The sequence below is a fragment of the Eriocheir sinensis genome, chromosome 38, assembly GCF_024679095.1.
Source record: "Eriocheir sinensis breed Jianghai 21 chromosome 38, ASM2467909v1, whole genome shotgun sequence".
NCBI classification, from domain to species: Eukaryota; Metazoa; Arthropoda; class Malacostraca; order Decapoda; family Varunidae; genus Eriocheir; species Eriocheir sinensis.
Window position 1 is genome coordinate 13,800,894 of NC_066546.1, and position 20,700 is coordinate 13,821,593.

General features: G+C 43.3%; 1 protein-coding gene across 8 annotated transcripts in view; it reads left to right on the forward strand.

Annotated features, from left to right (window-relative positions):
• The window catches only part of LOC127008702 (recombining binding protein suppressor of hairless-like), a 198,654-nt gene that overhangs the window by 81,274 nt on the left and 96,680 nt on the right, over positions 1-20,700 (forward strand). Inside the window, exon 1 of one of the 8 annotated variants that reach the window (XM_050881031.1) lies at positions 1,626-2,659. The exons of 6 other annotated variants lie outside the window; for them this stretch is intronic. In XM_050881031.1, the coding sequence (XP_050736988.1) occupies positions 2,525-2,659 (135 nt within the window). In that variant the 5' untranslated portion in view covers positions 1,626-2,524. Of the gene's footprint in view, positions 1-1,625; positions 2,660-20,700 lie in introns of those variants that run through there. One more of the 8 variants, XM_050881030.1, reaches the window with a different exon arrangement.

Here is a 20,700-nt window from a genome sequence, read left to right on the forward strand (position 1 = left end):
AGAGAGGAAGTGAGGTGAAGGAGGAGGAGGAGGAGGAGGAGGGAATAACAGGACTGAGGAAGGAGAGAGAAGAATAGGAGTGATTAGGAAGGAGGAGGAGGAATGAGGATGCGAGTGCGTGAGGAGGGGGGAGGGGGTAAAGGGGGAGTGGAGATGTTGTGTACAGGAAGGGTGGGAATGGGATGTTTTGGGGAAGGGGGGGTTGAGGGGGGCGGGGGGCAGTAATATGTGGGATGCTGCTAGTGGGGGGGGGAAGTTAATGGGGCGTTTAGTCTGTTAAAAAGAAGGGGAGTGAAGGGGGGAGGGGAGTAAGTGTGGAAGGTAAACGGGAGTGATGGGGAGAAGGGGAGGGGAGGGGAGGGGAAGGAAAGGAATGCAGGGGAGGGTAGGTGTGTGTGTGTGTGTGTGTGTGTGTGTGTGTGTGTGTGGATAAGATTCATAAGTGGATACATGAAGGACAGAACTGAAATTATAGAAGCGAATAACAAAAATGGTGTGAAAAATAACCAGCAAAATAAAAAAAAGTAAAGAAAGTATCATTGGTGTAGTTTGCATGTATAGATTTGATGGTGTGAAGGCTGATGTGTATGAGTCAGGCGTCAACTCAAATGGGAAGAAGGATGTGTATGTATGTATGTGCGTGTGTGTGCGTGGAGGGGGTTTTGTGTGTGTGTGTGTATGGGTGTGTGAGTCTATGAGTAAGGGAGCCGTGGGTGTGGGAAGCAGGATGGAAGTGAATGTTTAAAGAGAAGGTTATCAAGTGGGCGGGATAAGGAAAGGGGGAGAGAGGGAGAGTGAATTTGTAAGAGAAGTAAAATATAACTTGTGTGTTGGAATGATATTTTATGTATTGTGTTTCTGGAGGTGTCGATGTGTCTGGTTGAGATTTGAAACGTGGGATGCAACGCCAATAGAGTGTTTAAAGTATGTGTGTGTTTTGTGTATGTGGTGTGTGAGAGGTGGGCTTCTTTTTATATAGTGCGAGGGAGACAAGGGGAAGAGATAGGCAGCAGGGAGTGTGTGAATGGGAATAGAGTCTCAGGTAGCAAGTGGTGGTGTGTGAATTTTGAGTTCTCAGGTGGCAGAGGTGTGTGAATTTTAATGTCTCAGGTTATAGCGGTGGCGTGTGAGTATTTAGTCTTCAAGTGGCGGTGGTGGTGGGCAAGATTTGTTTGTGTATTGGTGGAGGTGTCATATTGTTATTGAAAGAATGGAAGCGGGGCGATGCAGTTCAGGAAAAAAATGTGGTTATGGATCGTCTATATAGAGAAGGGGGCAAGTGGTAATGGTGGTTGGTAAGATTTGTTTGTGTATTGGTGGAGGTGTCATATTGTTATTGAAAGAATGGAAGGGGGAGGTGGGGCGATGCAGTTCAGGAAAAAAATGTGGTTATGGATCGTCTATATAGAGAAGGGGGTAAGTGGCAAGGGAGTAAGTGGTAATGATGGTAGGTAAGATTTGTTTGTGTATTGGTGGAGGTGTCATATTGTTATTTAAAGAATGGAAGGGGGGCGATGCAGTTCAGGAAAAAAATGTGGTTATGTATCGTCTATATAGAGAAGGGGTTAAGTGGCAAGGGAGTAAGTGGATGTGGTGGTATGGGTAATGTTCCCATACTCCCTTACATAAGATGGGTTGGGGTGAGGGTGGTGGTGGTGATGGTGTTGGTGTTTATGATGTTAGTGTTGGTGAAGTAGTGAATAATGGCGCAGCTCCCTCTACCTCTCATCAAAATCACCACCATCCGCGTTGTACCTGTCACCCCTATCTACTGAAGAAGGAAGTGGAGGAGTTAGAGGTAGTAGAAGTAGTAGGAGCAGTATTGGTGTTGACGTAGTGAATAATATGAAGCTATTCTACCTCTCATCAAAATCATCATTATCGGTACGCCCGTCACCCCTATCTACTGAAGAAGGAAGTGAAGGAGTTAGTAGTAGTAATCGATATAGCAGCAGCAGTAGTAGCAGCAGTAGCAGTGGCGGGTTAGCGTGGCGCGTGGCGTGTGACTCTGCCTGCCTGGCGACGCGTGCTCCCTGAAGGTGGTAAGTGGTCACCGGCGAGGCGTATAGGGGCGGAGCATGGGAGCGTGGCGCCGCGCGGATTGGCCGAGAGAGCAGCCACCAACCCACACGAGGGAGCACGAGACCCTTCCCAGGCCCAGTAGGAGCGTTTCTTTGGCACTGTGGGCGGGGCGAGACAGTGGTGGGGGGCGGGGCGTCGCGATAAGAAGCGGTGGGAACAGACACAGCGAGCTGGCCAGATTGAGACAGTCCCTGGGAACCGCTGTTGAGGCACACAGGCTTCAGGTGTCCCGCAGCCCTCAGCTTACCTCGCCCAGCTGCCAACCCGCACCCAAGCTAAGGACTATAGTGTTCGTGAGTCCCTCGTGAGTCCCGCGTGAGTCACTGTCCCGTCCAAGGAGTGACAGACAGACGGAGTGAGTGCTAGAGGATTGAGTGAGAGGTGGAGTGAAGGCCGCGTGGTCATGGTGGACTTGTAGTGGAAGGAACAACTCGCCACGGATATGGTGCTCGATTGGGCCGACCCCATACCACCACCACCACCACCTCACCATCACCACCATCACCCACACCATCATCACCTCACCGCCAACACCACCACAGCCATGGCATCGCACCTTCAGTATTCCGAGGATCAGGTGAGTTTGCTTCTCTCTCTCTCTCTCTCTCTCTCTCTCTCTCTCTCTCTCTCTCTCTCTCTCTCTCTCTCTCTCACGGATATATCATGGAGGAGATGCAAATACTGATATACCTTTGTCTGTTACGCTCACCTCCTCCTCTTCCTCTTCCTCTTCCTCCTCCTCCTCCTCCTCGGCGAAGTATACCGGCGGCCATTTTCATTCCTTTGTTTATATTGAGTCAAACAGTAACGTCACTTTCGTCTAATTTCCTCTCTTCATTTCCTCGTCGTCAATTTATTTATACCGAATTGCGTTTTCTTTTTCTTGAACCTTTTGTGCGAGCCCCCCCTCCCCCTGCTTCCCTCTGTCCCCCATTTTCTTTTTTGCATTTTTATTTTTTGCAGTTTTTAATTTGTGTTTTTCCTTTCACTCACGCTTGATCCGCTTTTCATTGTGTTCCAGTTATTATTATTATTACTACTACTGTTATTTTTATTATTATTAGTTTTGCAATAGTAGTAGTAGTAGTAGTAGTAGTGGTAGTAGTAGTAGTAGTAGTAGTAGTGGTAGTAATAGTAGTAGTGGCGGTGGTAATTACAGTCGCTATGTCAATTATATTTTAACGTTATATATTTCTCGTTCGGTTTCCCTTCATCACCTCGCCGTTAATTAGCACCGCGCCAGGTAATTAGCACTCAAGACAGGTAATTCGCACGTAACACCAGGTAGAGGACGTGACGGCGCTCAATCGTTCATAACCTTTGGGGTCTTGCTGTGACGAGGAAGCGCGGAAGATTGTACACCGAACCAACAATCTATTTCTGGCTACCTGTCTATCTGTATCGATCCATCTATCTCCATCCATTGTCTGTGTCTATTATATCTACTTATACTCACCTTTTTGTCTATCTATTCATCTATCAGTATGTCTATCAATAGCTATCTACATGTATCTATTTATCTGTATCTATCCATCTATCTCCATTCATTGTCTGTGTCTATTCATATCTACTTATACTCACCTTTTTGTCTGTCTATTCATCTATCAGTATGTCTATCATTAGCTATCTATCTGTATTTGTCTATTCTTATCTACTTATACTCACATTTTTGTCTATCTATCTATCTATCAGTATGTCTATCAATAGCTATCTACATGTGTTTGTTTGGGGGCCATTTATCTATTTTTCTCTCTACGTGTCTATTTGTATCTATCTATTTGTTAGATGGCGATCTATCCATCTATTCGTCTATCCATACATGAATTGATTTGCATATGATTATAGTTTCTCTGAGTTATGTTCTATTTCCTTGTGGGTGTTGAAATATATTAATACATGGGATTCATAAGTAGGTTTTGCTGCCCTTTCTAGATGTTTGTATTTAATTATTTCATTGCATTGCTGTTTTATCGAGTTTTAGAAGCGTGTTATTTCGGTATATACTATTTATAAGAAGATGCGGTTGTCAGCCTATTATTATTATTGCTATTATTATTTATTTATTATTTTTCACTGTGATTTAGGTCAAGGGAGCGGCCTGTCTGTGTGTGTGTAGGTGTGGCCGGCCTTGGCTGTCGTGGCTTAATGAAGTACCTTTCCTTCGACACCTGACACCACCTCTTTCTAGGCCTACCCTCTGCCGGCCCCGTCTTTCACTGTAGTCCATCACTCATTCCTCTGTTGGGGTGGTTCTGGACGCCTTGTCTTTAACTTCATCAATATTCTTTTCGTTATGGTTGAGAATGCGCTCGTGGCTCACCTAGTTACTGTATATAAGCTTAAAATCGTATATATGTTGTTGTTTTGGGCTCATTGTCTTTAACTTCATCAATATTCTTTTCGTTATGGTTGAGAATGCGCTCGTGGTTCACCTAGTTACTGTATATAAGCTTAAAATCGTATATATGTTGTTGTTTTAAGCTTCTCGTCTTTAACTTCATCAATATTCTTTTCGTTATGGTTGAGAATGCGCTCGTGGTTCACCTAGTTACTGTATATAAACTTAAAATCGTATATATGTTGTTGTTTTGGGCCCCTCGTCTTTAACTTCATCAATATTCTTTTCTTTATGGTTGAGAATGTGCTCGTGGCTCACCTAGTTACTGTATATAAGCTTAAAATCGTATATATATGTTGTTGTTTTAAGCTTCTCGTCTTTAACTTCATCAATATTCTTTTCGTTATGGTTGAGAATGCGCTCGTGGCTCACCTAGTTACTGTATATAAGCTTAAAATCGTATATATGTTGTTGTTTTAAGCTTCTCGTCTTTAACTTCATCAATATTCTTTTCGTTATGGTTGAGAATGTGCTCGTGGTTCACCTAGTTACTGTATACAAGCTTAAAATCGTATATATATGTTGTTGTTTTAAGCTTCTCGTCTTTAACTTCATCAATATTCTTTTCGTTATGGTTGAGAATGCGCTCGTGGTTCACCTAGTTGCTGTATATAAGCTTAAAATCGTATATATGTTGTTGTTTTGGGCTCCTTGTCTTTAACTTCTTCAATATTATTTTCTTTATGGTTGAGAATGCGCTCGTGGCTCACCTAGTTACTGTATATAAGCTTTAATCAAATCGTATATATATTTGTTGTTTGAGCTTCGTCTTTAACTTCACTTCAATATTTTTTTTTTGGTTGAGAATGCGCGCGCTCGCTCTCACCTACTTTTACTGTATAAAAGCTTAATCCTCGTATTTTAATTTCCTCCTGTGTAAAGAACTCTTCATCACCTCATTTTTCTACACAGTCTTTTTCTGCGTCACTCAAATATACAGTAACTCGATTATTATTCACTTTCCGTCAAGATCATCAGAAAGTTTCAATTCCCTTCATTATAAAAAAAATATATATAATAAATAAATCCAAAAAACCGCATCAACTCATTTTTCATACAATATTTGGTGCTTCAAAGACACTACCTCGATTTTTTTCCTTGTGAGTTCCCTATGTTTCACTTTCCGCCAGTTTCACCAGTTTCACACGGACAAAAACCAATACCCGCCCCATGACACAATGATTCACTTGTTTCAACTTCCTCTTTTCCCATTATGAAATTTTTAAGTCACCTGCTTCACCTGATTTCCTCTTCACTCTTTCCTCATTTCCTTGCCGTTTCTTCTGCGTGTAAGGACATGGAAAGCTAACCGTTGCCCTACACTATTTAATATCACCGTATGAGTGTTGTGAATGTATATAGATTTCCTTACCTTATTCTTTCGTTTTCTCTTCTTATATAATATTTTCCTTCTCCATACCATATATTTTCTGTCCCATGCAATTACTTATTCTTACTAACCTAACCTAACCTAACCTACATATATTTTTCTACTGATTTGCTTACATTCTTACAGTCCATTCTCTACATCTATAATATTTTCCTTCATGTCATTTAGTTTCAGTTCTTGCATTTACCTGTTCGTCCTTATCACATACATATATTTTCCATCCGACTATGTTTTTTTCTTTCATTCTTCATTCTATTCACTACTCATAATATTTTCCTTCGCCATATTCAGTTTCAATCTATGTCATTACCTGTACGTACTAATCACCTGGCCTCATTTTTACCTGTCTATCTTTATCACATACATATATTTTCCATCCTACTATGTTTTTTTTTTTCATTCTTATTTCATTCTATTCACTACTCATAATATTTTCCTTCGCCATATCATTCAGTTTCAATCCATGTCATTACCTGTACGTACTAATCACCTGGCCTCATTTTTACCTGTCTATCTTTTACACTAATTAGTTCGGGAAAGTGAAGGTGCGTCTGACATGTGGCATTCTCCCCGTTCACTTCATCATGGCTATCCACTTCACTCTCATATCATTATTATCTGTAATGAAGCAGTTAATCGATATTTTTGGTCATTACATCTTTGCCCTACCTCACCCGATCTTAATTAGTTCTCCCTTCAAGATGTAATATAGAAATGAGATGAGCTGATTGTTTTTAAGTATACGGAATAAAGGTTAAAGATAAATCGGTCACCTTCCATCATTTTCTTTCCTTGGTTCATATGTAAAAGGTCAAGTGAAGGTGCTAAGTACATATTCACACCTTCATCTTTGTTCACCTTCCTTTATTTTCATTCTCTTAACTCGAAAAAAATCCACCTCCACCATTTTCTTTAATCTTCTCTCATCGCAATAACCAAAATGAAGGTTCTGATTGCATATCCAAACCTTCATATCCACTCACTTTCTTTGCTTTCTATCTTGTAACACGCAAAAATAAAAATAAATACTCCATTCACTATTTTCTTTCGTAGGCTCAGAGGTAAAAGTCAAGTGAGGGTGCTAGATACACAGCCTCACCTTCATTTCGACTCACCTTCCTTCACTTTCAATATGTAACGCGAAAATGAATAGTAACAACTGTTCACCATTTTCTTTAGTAGGTTCATAGGTAAGAGCCAAAATGAAGATGCTAATTACACAGCCTCACCTTCATCTCGACTCACCTTCCTTCACTTTCAATATATAACGGGAAAATGAAAAAAAATATAACCGTTCACCATTTTCTTTCGTGAGTTCATAGGTAAAAGCCACATGAAGGTGCAAATTACCCATCCTCACCTTCACCTCGACTCACCATCCTTCACTTTCATTCTTCTAACGCTAAAATAGAATAAAAAAAATCACCTTTCACTATTTCCTTTTGTAGGTTCATAGGTAACAGCCAAAATGAAGGTGCAAATTACCCATCTTCACCTTCATCTCTACTCACCTTCCCTCACTTTCATTCTTGCAACACGTAAAACAACATCAAAAAAATCCCTTCATCATTTTCCTTCGCTTCACTCATAATAATAACCAAATGAAGATGATAATTACCCATCCTCACCTTCATCTCCACTCACCTTCCCTCACTTTCATTCTTGCAAAACGTCAAACAACAACGAAAAAAAATCAGTTCATCATTTTCCTTCGCTTCACTCATAATAATAACCCAATGAAGATGATAATTACCCATCCTCACCTTCATCTCCACTCACCTTCCCTCACTTTCATTCTTGCAACACGTAAAACCACAACAACAAAAAATATCCTTGCATCATTTTCCTTCACTTCACTCATAATAATAACCCAATGAAAGTGCCTGGTACCCATCCTCACCTTCATCTCGACTCACCTTCCCTCACTTTCATTCCTGCAAAACTTCAAACTTAAAAATAAAAAAATCACCTTCACCATTTCCCTTCGTTGCCTCACGCGTAATAACCAAATGAAGGTGTTAATCGCATCTCTCACTCACCTGTAACTCACCTCACTCACCTTCATTATCATTTTCGCATTGCCCAAAAGAAACAAAGGAAGGTTAATTACACTTCTCTCTCTCTCTCTCTCTCTCTCTCTCTCTCTCTCTCTCTCTCTCTCTCTATCTCTATCTCTATCTCTTTCTCTTTCTCTTTCTCTCGTTTCCGGTACACTTGGATGCTGGTTAAATCTCCTTCCGCATCTCCTGGTTATCTTTAAAGGAGTCATGTTCGCGTTGTAATGAAAGTGACTCGAATCATTAATGGAGAGGAGGAGGAGGAAGAGGAAGAGGAGGAGGAGGAGGAGGGTAAAAATTGAAAGTGGATAAGATTAAGATGCTTGCTGTATTGGGTTCGTGTGTGTGTGTGTGTGTGTGTGTGTCAGAGAGAGAGAGAGAGAGAGAGAGAGAGAGAGATTCACCAACATCTACCGGAAAGAGGGATGATTGTAATTGTTTATCATGGAGGTTCTTGTGTTTCCTCTTGTGTAGGAGGACCGTGGGAGAGCAACACACACACACACACACACACACACACACACACACACACACACACACACACACACACACACACATACCTCCGTCTTATCTCACTCGTCCTTCCCATAAACATCTTTTACGTCACGTCTTACATCCTCTCTCTCTCTCTCTCTCTCTCTCTCTCTCTCTCTCTCTCTCTCTCTCTCTCTCTCATTAAAAAAGTTATTATACGCTTTAATTTTAGTATCGTATATTAATTTTCCTCACACACACACACACACACACACACACACACACACACACACACAAATCATCAACATCACAATCACAGCCTCACAATCAGCCAACGATAGATAGCCATATAGCGGCGGCGGTGGCTGTGGCTCGGGCGGCGGTGGTGGCGGTGGTGGTGGTGGTGACTACCGTGACAATGATGATGTGGTGGTGATAGTGGAGGTGGTGGTGGTGGAGGTGGTGATAGTGGAGGTGGTGGTGAAGCGTGACGAGCCTAACCACACATCCGCTAGTACACGTATCTGTCCATCACAAAGAAGAAGGAAGAAGAGGAGGAGGAGGAGGAGGAAGAAGAAGAAGAAGGAAGTATATTGAGAGGAGGAGGAGGAGCGCACAGGTAGAGATATGAGCCCCTTAAGACCATCATAGCTACGCCTCGCCTCGCCTTGGCTCGCCTTGCCGCCAATCAACGCTTAGTGTCTGTGGATGGCCGGGAAGTCAGGCGGGAAATGACCAGGTGGAGGAAGCCGGCGGGAGATGGACGGAGATGGAGGGCGAGGGAAGGGTGGAGAGGGGTGGTGGAGGAGAGGGAGACCGAGGGAAGGGTGTAAAGGGGTGGTTATAGAGAGATAGGACGTGACGGTATGGGGAACTGAAGAAAATATAGATTGTGGGAATAGTATAGGAAGAGGGAGCTGTGGAGGTTTCAAAAGGGAGACGATATTAAACCTGTAAAAAGAAAGATATATATTAAAAGTAGGAAGCAAGAGAGGAGTGGTTATAGAGAGAGACAGGGACGTGACGGTATGGGGAACTGAAGAAAATATAGATTGTGAGAATAGTATAGGAAGAGGGAGCTGTGGAGGTTTCAAAAGGGAGACGATATTAAACCTGTAAAAAGAAAGATGTATTTAAAGTAGGAAGCAAGAGAGGAGTGGTTATATATATATATAGAGAGAGAGAGAGAGAGAGACAGGGACGTGACGGTATGGGGAACTGAAGAAAATATAGGTTTTGAGAATAGTATAGGAAGAGGGAGCTGTGGAGGTTTCAAAAGGTAGACGATATTAAACCTGTAAAAAGAAAGCTGTATTAAAAGTAGGAAGCAAGAGAGGAGTGGTTATAGAGAGAGACAGGGACGTGACGGTATGGGGAACTGAAGAAAATATAGGTTTTGAGAATAGTATACAGGAAGAGGGAATTGTGGAGAGGTTTCAAAACGGTGACGATATTAAACCTGAAAAAAGAAAGATATTGTAAAAGTCGGAAGCAAGGAGAATGAAGAAGAGTTAGCAAGAAGGGAAGTGAAAGAATGAAGAAGAAGAGGGAGGTTGAGATGGAAGAGTTGAAAGATAGATGAATTAGTGGAAACATATGAAGAAATAGAAGGGAAGAAGGGAGGGTAGATAGAATGTTTCAGTAGAGGTAGAGAGGAGGAGAGATTGAAGGTAGATGGAAGAGGAGATGAAGGAAAGATTGACAGGACGTAAGAGAAAGAGATAAATAAAAAGAAGATAGGGAGAGAAAGAAAGTATAGAAGGAAGACATGGGAAAATAAAATACTGTATAGCTAGGTGAAGAAGAAGAAGAAGAAGAAGAAGAAGAAGAAGAAGAAGAAGAAGAAGAAGAAGAAGAAGAGGGGCTAAGAGGAGACATAGATAATGATATAGGGGAGGAAAGGTAGGAGAAAAGTGGAGGAGAGGGTGAGGAAAAGATGGATATGTAGTGGAGAAGATTGGGAGAGGGAGAGGGAGGGAGAAAAGTAGGTGGAGGAATGAGTGTGGGAGATGGATTGGCCGTGGCGAGGGAGGTGTGGAGAAGTGGAGGGAAGGAGGAAAATGGAGGAGAGAGAGAGAGAGATAAGTGGTAGTGTTGCTTTATTTAGTGCCTCCTCCTCCTCCTCCTCCTACTACTACTACTACTACTACTACTACTACTACTACTACTACTACTACTACTGCTACTGTTATATACACTTAAGGTTTTTGAGTTGACTTTTTGATATTTCGTTTTCTTTTCCTCGTTTTCTTTCGTCTCGTTTTCATGCTCAATTTTCTTTTTTTTTCCTGGTTTTCTTTTTTCTTTTTCTTTAGCGTTTTGTGATTTTGTGTTCTTAGGTTTTGTTTTATTTTTGGTTCTTCTTCTTCTTCTTCTTCTTCTTTTCGGTGTCAAATTCTGCTTACACTGATAATGCTTCCGTGTGTGTGTGTGTGTGTGTGTGTGTGTGTGTGTGTGTGTGAGAGAGAGAGAGAGAGAGTATGTGTTCTCCTCGGCAGCTGTTCAAATCAAGCATAAAGAAAGCAAAGAGGAGAAAAGGACTCTCTCTCTCTCTCTCTCTCTCGTCTCTACTACCCTCGACTTTGCAGGTAAGGGGATCAGGAAGGAGGAGGAGGAGGAGGAGGAGGAGGAGGAGGAGGAGGACATACCCACATGGCTCGAGGCGGTTGGGGTGGGTAGTCTTGGCTCGTGGCCTTCCCTCCTCCTCCTCCTCCTCTTCCTCCTCCTCCTCCTCCTCTCATCATCTGCCACCCAACCCTCTTCACATTTTTCTCTCTCTTCTTCTCTTCTATGTTTTCTTCCCCCCTGGTTGTGCTTCTATCTTCCTCCTCCTCCTCGTCCTCCTCCTCTTCCTCTTCTATTCTCCCTCCATCTCCCTGTCTCTCCTCCTCCTCCTTTTAGTCTATCTCCCTGTCTTTCTATTCTCCCTTCTTACTCTTATTCCTCATTCTACCTTTGCTTCTTATCCCTCTTCCTCCTCCTCCTCCTCCTCCTCCTCTCCTCCGCGGGCATAGGTGCTTGAAACGGGTGTCAGATCGCCGCACCGCCACTGGGCACGCGCCGGCATCTCCTCCTCCTCCTCCTCTTCTTCCTCCTCCTCCTCCTCCTCCTCCTCTTCTTCCTCCTCCTCCTCCTCCTCCTCTTCCTCCTCCTCCTCCTCTTTTGTTGTGCGTTTGGCGGTTCGTTCCTCTGCTTGATTGTCGTAAGATTTGGCTGTTACGCGGGGATTTAAATCTTTTCTTCCTTGCTTTTCTTTTTCTTGTTCTTCTTCTAGTTCTTTTGTTCCTCTTGTTCTCGTTCTTGTTCATCATCTGCTTCTGTTTCCTCTTTTTTTTCCTACTCCTTCATATTAATATTTAGGTCTCTACTTTTGCTGTTGATACTTCTACTAAAACAACAACAACAACAACAACAACAACTACTACTACTACTACTACTACTACTACTACTACTACTACTACTACTACTACTACTACTACTACTACTACTACTACTACTTCTGCTACTACTACTACTACTACTACTACTACTACTACTACTACTACTACTACTACTACTACTACTTCCATCACCACCACCACCATACCGCACCACATAACTATACACCTCCTCCTCCTCCTCCTCCTCCTCCTCCTCCTCCTCCTCCTCTTCCTCGTCCTCGTCCTGGCCGTTGTCCCCCCTCAAGGTGTCTTCATTGTCCTCCGGCGGGACCGTTACTGCCTCAAAGGCCTTGGCGGGGCCTTTAAAGTCTCGCCCATTGTGCCCGCGCCGTCTGGCCATGCCCCGCCGCGCCCCGCCCCGCGTTGCCCTGCCCCGACCCGTTGCCACGTGCCCGTGTGCCTGAACGTGGCCTGAAGCGCGCCTGTCTTGTGTCCTGATTTGTCTCATGTCTGTTTCTTAGTTCTGGGTTTCACGTCTCAGTGCTGTGTTTCATGTCTCAGTGCTGTGTTTCATGTCTCAGTGCTGTGTTTCATGTCTCAGTGTTGTGTTTCATGTCTCAGTGCTGTGTTTCATGTCTCAGTGCTGTGTTTCATGTCTCAGTGCTGTGTTTCATGTCTCAGTGCTGTGTTTCATGTCTCAGTGCTGTGTTTCATGTCTCAATGCTGTGTTTCATGTCTCAGTGCTGTGTTTCATGTCTCAGTGCTGTGTTTCATGTCTCAGTGCTGTGTTTCATGTCTCAGTGCTGTGTTTCATGTCTCAGTGCTGTGTTTCATGTCTCAGTGCTGTGTTTCATGTCTCAGTGCTGTGTTTCATGTCTCAGCTGTGTAATCGTAATTTGTCTCCTTCATACCTTCTTTAACTCCTATTTTCGTTTTTACATCAGTTGTGCCACTACTAGGTCCCTTTAAAGTCGTGAAAGGCTGTTAAATAGTCTTGCTGGAGGTGAGGAGGAAGGGGAGGAATGGGGAAGGGGAAGGGGTGTGAAGGGAAGGGGTGGTCAGGAAGGAGAGGGATGAGGAAAGGGAAGGGGAGGGATGGGGGAAAGGGAAGGGGTATGAAGGGAAGGGGTGGTCAGCTTAGGTTAGGTTAGGTAATTTCGTAAGGCTGTTTTTAATCCATCTTCTGCCCCAGTATTCCCCGTCTTGATGAATGAACTCCAGCACATGCTCCCCCACAGTTTTCACCAGTCTCCATCAGTCCCTTTAAACCACATGTAGTTCTCTCCCAATTTGATATATGAACCGCACTCTACTCCTTGCGGCCACTAGATTCGACCCAGTTAGAGATGAGAGGGGTGTGAAGGGAAGGGGTGGTCAGCTTAGGTTAGGTTAAGTAATTTCGTAAGGCTGTTTTTAATCCATCTTCTGCCCCAGTATTCCCCGTCTTGATGAATGAACCCCACCACATGCTCCCCCACAGTTTTCACCAGTCTCCATCAGTCCCTTTAAATCACATGTAGTTCTCTCCCAGTTTGATATATGAACCGCACTCTACTCCATGGTTCTCACGTAACTGACTGCTCTTTCGGCCACCTCTTCGGATTCTTTACAGGAGCAGCGAGTAGCGGGCTTTTTTTTTTTATTGTTGATTCCTTTTTGTGTTCTCTTGTGCTGTCTCTGCTGTAAAAAAAAAAAATAATAAAAAAAAACCTACATTCGACATAACTCCACCGTCACCATTAAATCCAAGTTCTACTCAGTTTTTATCCTTTACCTCAGTCTCCTTTGCTGTAAAAAAATAAAAAAAAATAAAAAAATAAAAAACCTACATTCGACATAACTCCACCGTCACCATTAAATCCAAGTTCTACTCAGTTTTTATCCTTTAGCTCATCTGTTGTCGTCACCCAGTTATAGACTTCAGTACGACTTTCAACTATTTCTCGCTTAGTTTTTCAGCTTATCGGTACTGTTGTGTATATCCTTCCTACTTGCACCTCGATCTTCCCCAGTTTACGTTAGTTTGTCCCCGAGTCTGCCCCGTGTTATGTTCCCCGCCCCGCCCCGCTATCTCTGTGCCTGCCCCGTTTATAGATTCCGTGTACTCCTGCCCCATTTCTTCCATACCTCGCCTTGTTCAGTGTATCCATGCCCCCAAAGTCAATACCCCGCCCCGCCCCGCTATCATACGTTTCTGTACCCTTGTCTGCCCTTGCCTGCCCCGTTTATAGATTCCGTGTACTCCTGCCCCGTTTCTTCCATACCTCGCCTTGTTCAATGTATGCATGCCTCAAAGTATAAGTGCCCCGCCCCGCCCCGCCCCGCTATCACACGCATCTTATCTTCGTGCTTGCCCCGTTTTGAGATCCTTTGTACTGTAAACTCTTGCCCCATGCTGCCCCGTCTCTCCTATACCCAACCATGTCCACTGTAACCATGTCCCAAAGTCAGTTCCCCGCCCCGCCCCGCCCCGCCAAGCTGCCACGTGCCCATGTCTGCCCCGGGTTCAGGCGTGTGACATGCCACCATACCCCCCCTACTTTACCTTTTCCTACCTTACCCCACCGTACCCTACCCTGCCCTGCCCTTCCCTACCCTACCCTACCCTACCCTACCCTACCCTATCCTGCCCTACCTGGTTATACCTTTTCCCGCGCGTGCCCTGTCTGGCTCGGTCGACGTGCTGTTGTTGTTGTTGCTGCTGTTTGCTGTTTTCGCTCTTCGACTGTTATAATTGTTGGTCTTGTAGTTGTTGTTGTTGTTGTTGCTGCTCATGTGTTGTTTTGTGGTTCCTGTTTTGTTTTCATCATTTATGCAACTTCAATAATTGTTTTTTTTTCTTTTTGTTCATATTTTTTTCTTTCCTCTTTTCCCTCGTTATTATTTTATCAATATTTTTCCTATTTTTCCACTTTTCCTTATTTATATCTGTATTCGTAGTTGTCAACATTATCATCATCAGAGAGAGAGAGAGAGAATATTGTAGTACAGTTGAAACCGTGTAACAGCCTCCCCCCCCCCATCACCCCCTCACCTCCCCCAGCCCTGTCAGAAGGTGGGGGTGTGAGGGCAGCGAACGCACGTTACTGGATCTTGGGGAGGGGGGGAGGGGGAAGGGGGGAGGGGGGAGGGGAGGTAAGAAGTAAAAGGGAGGGAAGGGGAGGGGAGGGGATTTAAATGCTCTGGATGATGGAGGTAACAGAGAAGGGAAGGGAAGGGGAGGAGAGAGGGAGGGGGGAGGGAGGTAAGATGATGGAAGGCATGAAGGGAGGGAAGGAGAGATGGAGAGAAGGGGAAGGGAGAGGAGGGGGAGGAATGTTCCAGGTGTTGATTCCTCCTCTCCCTTCTCCCTCTCCCTTTCCTCCCTCCCTCTCTCTCGCAGGCTGGACTTTTAAACCACTTACGTAGGCCTATACTGTTCCGTCACCTGGCCTATCCTCCTCCTCCTCCTCCTCCTCCTCCTCCTCCTCCTCTTCCTCTTCCGCAGGTAAGCTTCCCTCTTGGCTTTCCTCTCACATGACGAACCTTTAACGAAAAAAAAAAGAGCTTCGAATTCCTTCTCTTCTAACTTTCTTTTAGCTTCATATTTTTTTGTGTGTTTGTTTGATGGTTGATTTTTTTTTTTTTTTTGTTATTTTACGTTGTTATTTTTTCTATTTTTTGGGTGGTTGTTTCCTCCTCCTCCGTTCTCTCGTGTCGTGGTGGTCGTTATTTCCCTTTGTTTGCTTTTGTTATCCTTCTTTTGCTCCTTTTCTTCCTCCTTCTGTTTCTTTTTTTCCCATTTCTTGTTCTCGAATTTCACGTTTTTCCTTTCGAATTTCCTTTTTTTTCATGATCGCTTTCGTCGTTATTTCCTCGTTGACTTTTTTTTATGGTGTTTCTTATTTTCTCCATCTATCTATCTATATCTATCTGTGTGTGTGTGTGTGTGTGTGTGTGTGTGTGTGTGTGTGTGTGTGTGTGTGTGTGTGTGTGGACCAAGTCTCCGTGGGAATATTGGATGAGTGAGTCTTCGTGTTGGTGTTAGTGGTGATGATGTTGGTTGTGATGTGATGGTGGTGATGTTGCGTCCGCTGTTGGTATAGAGGTGACGTGGGTGAAGGTGGAAACTGGTATTGGAGGTGGATGACGTTAGGTAAGGTTAAGTGTTGGTTACAAGAGAGATAATGCTGTATGGATGAAGGGAGTAATTGTAGATAAGGATGCTGAATGGATGAGAGAAGTATAGCTGGGGACGATGGTGCTGTATGAATGAAGGATGATAGACATGGATGCGGTATGGGTGGAAGAAGTAGCCGAAGGTATAAGGATTCTGAATGGATGAATGAAGGGTGATGAACATGGATGCTGGATGAGAGAGTACACTGGTTGTTTTGCTGAGTATGGGTGAGAGTGAGTCTTCCTTGGGTACTGGGTGAGGATGCTGGTGGGTGGGTGGATGAGTGTGGATGGTAGGTGAAATGGAGATGCTGTTGGTGAGTGGTGATGACGGGGAGGATGCTGGTGGATGATTGAGGGTGCTGGCGGGTGAGTGGATGAGTGTGTGGTGTGTGAGGAGTCTGGTTCAGTGGGTGTTTGGTAGGGGTGTACAGATGAAGATGCTGGTAGGTGTGTTGAAGGGTGTGTGGTGTGTGAGGAGTCTGGTTCAGTGGGTGTTTGGTAGGGGTGTAGATGGGTGTGTAAGGATGCTGGTGCAGTGGGGTGTTTGGTAGGGGTGTAGGTGAGGGTGCTGATGGCTGTGTGGTGTGTGAGGATGCTGGTGCCGTGGGGTGTTTGGTAGGGGTGTAGATGAGGGTGCTGGTGGGTCGGGGTGCTGGTGGTCACGGTCACGCTGGGCTGGGTGTGGGTATATTTGCCATGGTTGGGACACAGTGGGTGCGGGCGTGACTGCTGCGTATTTTGCCTGCGTTGAAATTTCCCTTCTCGCATACCCTGGAAACGTATCTTAGTGTTTTTTTTTTTTTTTTTCCTCCATTTTATTTTGTTCCTATTTCCTTTTTTTTTTCTTCATTTTTTTGTTATTTTTTGTTTGTGTTTTTCTCTTTTCGTTTTTATTTTATTTTTTTACGTCATTTTTTTGTTATTTTTTATTTTTTTGTTTGTGTCCGTTTTTTATTTTATTTTTTAACTTCATTTTTTTTTGTTATTTTTGTTTGTTTGTTTGTTTGTCTCTTTCAGTGTTTTTGTTTTTGTTTTCTTCTTTCTGTTTTGTGTAAATTCTCTGCCTTCATATTCTCAGTTTATTTTTAAGGTTCATCAAACGCCCTTTCTTTTTTTCTTCAATATTTTCTTCTTATTTTTTCTGTGTGTCATTGCCTCTCCTTCCGTTTTCTCTCCTTTCTTTTTTTCTTCACTTTTCTTAATTTCTCTTCTTTCTCTTGTTTTCTTTCCTTGTTAGCTTTGTCATTCTCTCTCTCTCTCTCTCTCTCTCTCTCTCTCTCTCTCTCTCTCTCTCTCTCTCTCTCTCTCTCTCTCTCTCTCTCTCTCTCTCTCTCTCTCTCTCTCTCTCTCTGTTTTCTCCTCATTTCTTACATTTTCTCTTCCTTATCTTTCTCATCTTATTTTCCTCCTCCTCGCATTTAGCTTCTTTTCACCCACTTATCTTCTCTCTCTCTCTCTCTCTCTCTCTCTCTCTCTCTCTCTCTCTCTCTCTCTCTCTCTCTCTCGTTTTCTCTGTTTTCTCCTCATTTCTTACATTTTCTCTTCCTTATCTTTCTCATCTTATTTTCCTCCTCCTCGCATTTACTTTCTTTTCACCCGCTTATCTTCTCTCTCTCTCTCTCTCTCTCTCTCTCTCTCTCTCTCTCTCTCTCTCTCTCTCTCTCTCTCTCTCTCTCTCTCTCTCTCTCTCTCTCTCTCTCTCTCTCTCTCTCTCTCTCTCTCTCTCTCTCTCTCTCTCTGTTTTCTCCTCATTTCTTACATTTTCTCTTCCTTATCTTTATCTTATTTTCCTCCTCCTCTCCTTCTTCTCACCCGCTTATCTTCATCTTAGAATGGATGTCTGGTGAAGGAGGGAGGAGAGAAAGAGAGAGAGAGAGAGAGAGAGGAAGGGAAGGAGGGAAACTGTGTGGTGAAGAGGGGAGGGAAGGAAGTGGTGAGGGACATTTTTCCTCTCTTCTTCTTCCTCCCATTTTCTTCCTCTCTCGTCTCTCTCTCCACCTCTACGTTCTTTTCCGGGTCAAGAAACGCGAAACGGACTGAGATTTTTGCATTTCCGCTTTACACTCCTTTACCTCGTCCTTGCTTAGTCGTTTCCTCCTTTTTCTTCTACTGCCATTGTCTTCCTTCCATTTCTCGCTTCTTTTTCTTCTTTTCCTATTTGCATTTTTTCATTTCGTCCTTGCTTATTCTCCTCCTCCTCCTCCTCCTCTGATCCCCTTCTTCGTTCTTGTCCAGTCGTTTTCTTCTCTTTCTTCTACTGTTATTGTCTTCCTTTCATTTCTCGCTTCTTTTTCTTCTTTTCCTATTTGCATTTTTTCATTTCTTCCTTGCTTATTCTCCTCCTCCTCCTCCTCCTCCCCTCTCCTCTTTTCTTCTTTTCCTATTTGCATTTTTTCATTTCTTCCTTGCTTATTCTCCTCCTCCTCCTCCTCTGATCCCCTTCTCTCCATTTTCTCCCTTCCTTGTCTTCTCTGTTTCTCGTTTTTTTCCTCTTTAGACTTCTTCATTTCGTTCTTGCATATTCTCCTCCTCCTCCTCCTCTGATCCCCTTCTTTCCATTTTCTTCCTTGTCTTGTTTGTTTTCCGTTTTTTTCCTCTTTAGACTTCTTTATTTCGTTCATGCCCATTCTCTTCTACCTCTTTTCCCCTTCTTCCCATTTTCTTTCTCGTTTTTTTCCTTCCTTTTCCGGGTCAAAAAACGAAAAACGACTTATTTCTGCATTTCCTCCCTCCCCTTCTTTATTCTCCTTCATTCCTCCTCCTCTTTGCCCTCCTTCTCTAACTACCTCAACCTCATTTTCCCTCTTCTTTCATATGTTTAATCGCCTTTGTTATTTTCCCACTTTTGTGTAATTATTTAATAACTCCGTATACCTGCGTTTATTGCCTTCCCCGCGTGACAGAATTATTTATCATAGACACCCCTCCCTTCCCCTCCCCCGCACTCCGTTTTCTCCACTTACTCGCTGAATTATTGGCGGCCTGATGATGTGTGTTGCGGTGAGGCCAAAATAAATATGGTTTTTGTAGAGCTGGTGGGTGTAATTGTTGCTGTGGTGGTGATGGTGGTGGTGGTGATTTTGGTAGTTGATAAAATAAATGTTTGTAGAGAGTGGAAAGGAAAAAAATATATATACAGAAGTTAATGACGTGTGTGTGTGTTTTCAGGTGAAGGAAGCGATGGAGAAACCTGTGTGTTAATCTTATATCGCATTCTCATACCTGACTTCCTTCCTTCCTTCTTTCCTTCCTTCCTTCCTAATCTTTATAATCTTCCCCTCATCTCTACCTCTCTTCCTCCTAGTCTGGTCTTCCCGTTCTTCCTTTCTTTCCCATAATTTTTTCCCATTTTCTTTTATCGCATTTCCCCGTTTTGTAAGTTCTTGTAATTCGTTCTTTTAAGTCTACCATCATTTACTTTCTGAAACATCATCATTCATCTTTTTTTCTCTGTTCTCCATCTTTCTGTTTCTTCATTGTTTTCTCTTGTTATTCTCCATTTTCTTATTTCTCTTACTTTCGAACTTTTCCATTCTCTAACCTTCATCTTTCAATTCCTCTTTCCTTTTCATACAGTCTTCCCTTTCTTAAACCCCATATTTCAATCTCTTTCCTTGCTTCCCTCTGTTCTTGTTTATACTCTTTCCTTTTCTATAATCGAATTTCAGTCTGTTTTTTTTCCCTAATATTTCTTTCATTATCTTTTACTGTTTTCCCTTTCTTGAACTAACGCCTTCCAGTCACTCCTTCCCTCACTTCTTTTTTTTTTGTACTCTTTCCTTTTCTATAATCGAATTTCAGTCTGTTTTTTTCCCTAATATTTCTTTCATTATCTTTTACTGTTTTCCCTTTCTTGAACTCAAACACCTTCCAATCACTCCTTCCATCACTCGTTCCCTTGCCTTCCCTTTCCTTTGTCACATCCGCAATAGCCAACACCAGTCTCCCAAGCTTACCTTCGAATTTCAGTATTTTTCCCTAATATTTCTTTCATTCTCTTTTGCAGTTTTCCCTTTCTTGAACTCAAACACCTTCAAATCACTCCTTCCATCACTCGTTCCCTTGCCTTCCCTTTCCTTCGTCATATCCGCAATAGCCAGCACCAGTCTCCCCAGCTTACCTTTCCTACCCAATCCCCAGTGTAGGCGTGACCGTGGGGAGGCGAGGTTACAGAAGGCGAGGTGAGGGGAAGCACGTAGCATTCCCCCGTCCTACCTTGGGGCTGTATTTCGGGGTAGGACTGAGGAAGGAAAGGCCGTGAGGATGTTTAGGATTCTGACTTCCCTTCTCAGATCCTCTTTCCGGTTTCTCATGGGTAGGAGGAGCAGGAGGAGGAGGTGGAGGAGGATGGTGATAATGGCGGTGGTGACGGTGGTTGTGTGACTGTTATTCTGTTATTGTTATTGTTATGAGGGTTGTTAACTATATAGTGGGTGGTTTGATTTTGGTTTGTTATTATGATTTACTTTAGTGTTATTACTATTATTATTATTATTATTATTATTAGTGGTTGCTGTTGTTGTTGTCATTGTTATTGTTGCAGTAGTAATAGGTTCCTTAACTTTAACAGAAGGTAGAGAATGGTAGGAGAAGTGATGGTGGTGATGGTGGTCATGGTAGTGGTGGTGGTGGTGGGTAGTAGAGGAAGTGGTTAGCTACTGAAGGTGATGGCCCCTCCACCACAAGGAATGGAGGGAAGGAGGAAGGGGATGGAGGGGTGGAGGGAACTATTTATTAGGGGAGGAGGAGGAGGAGGAG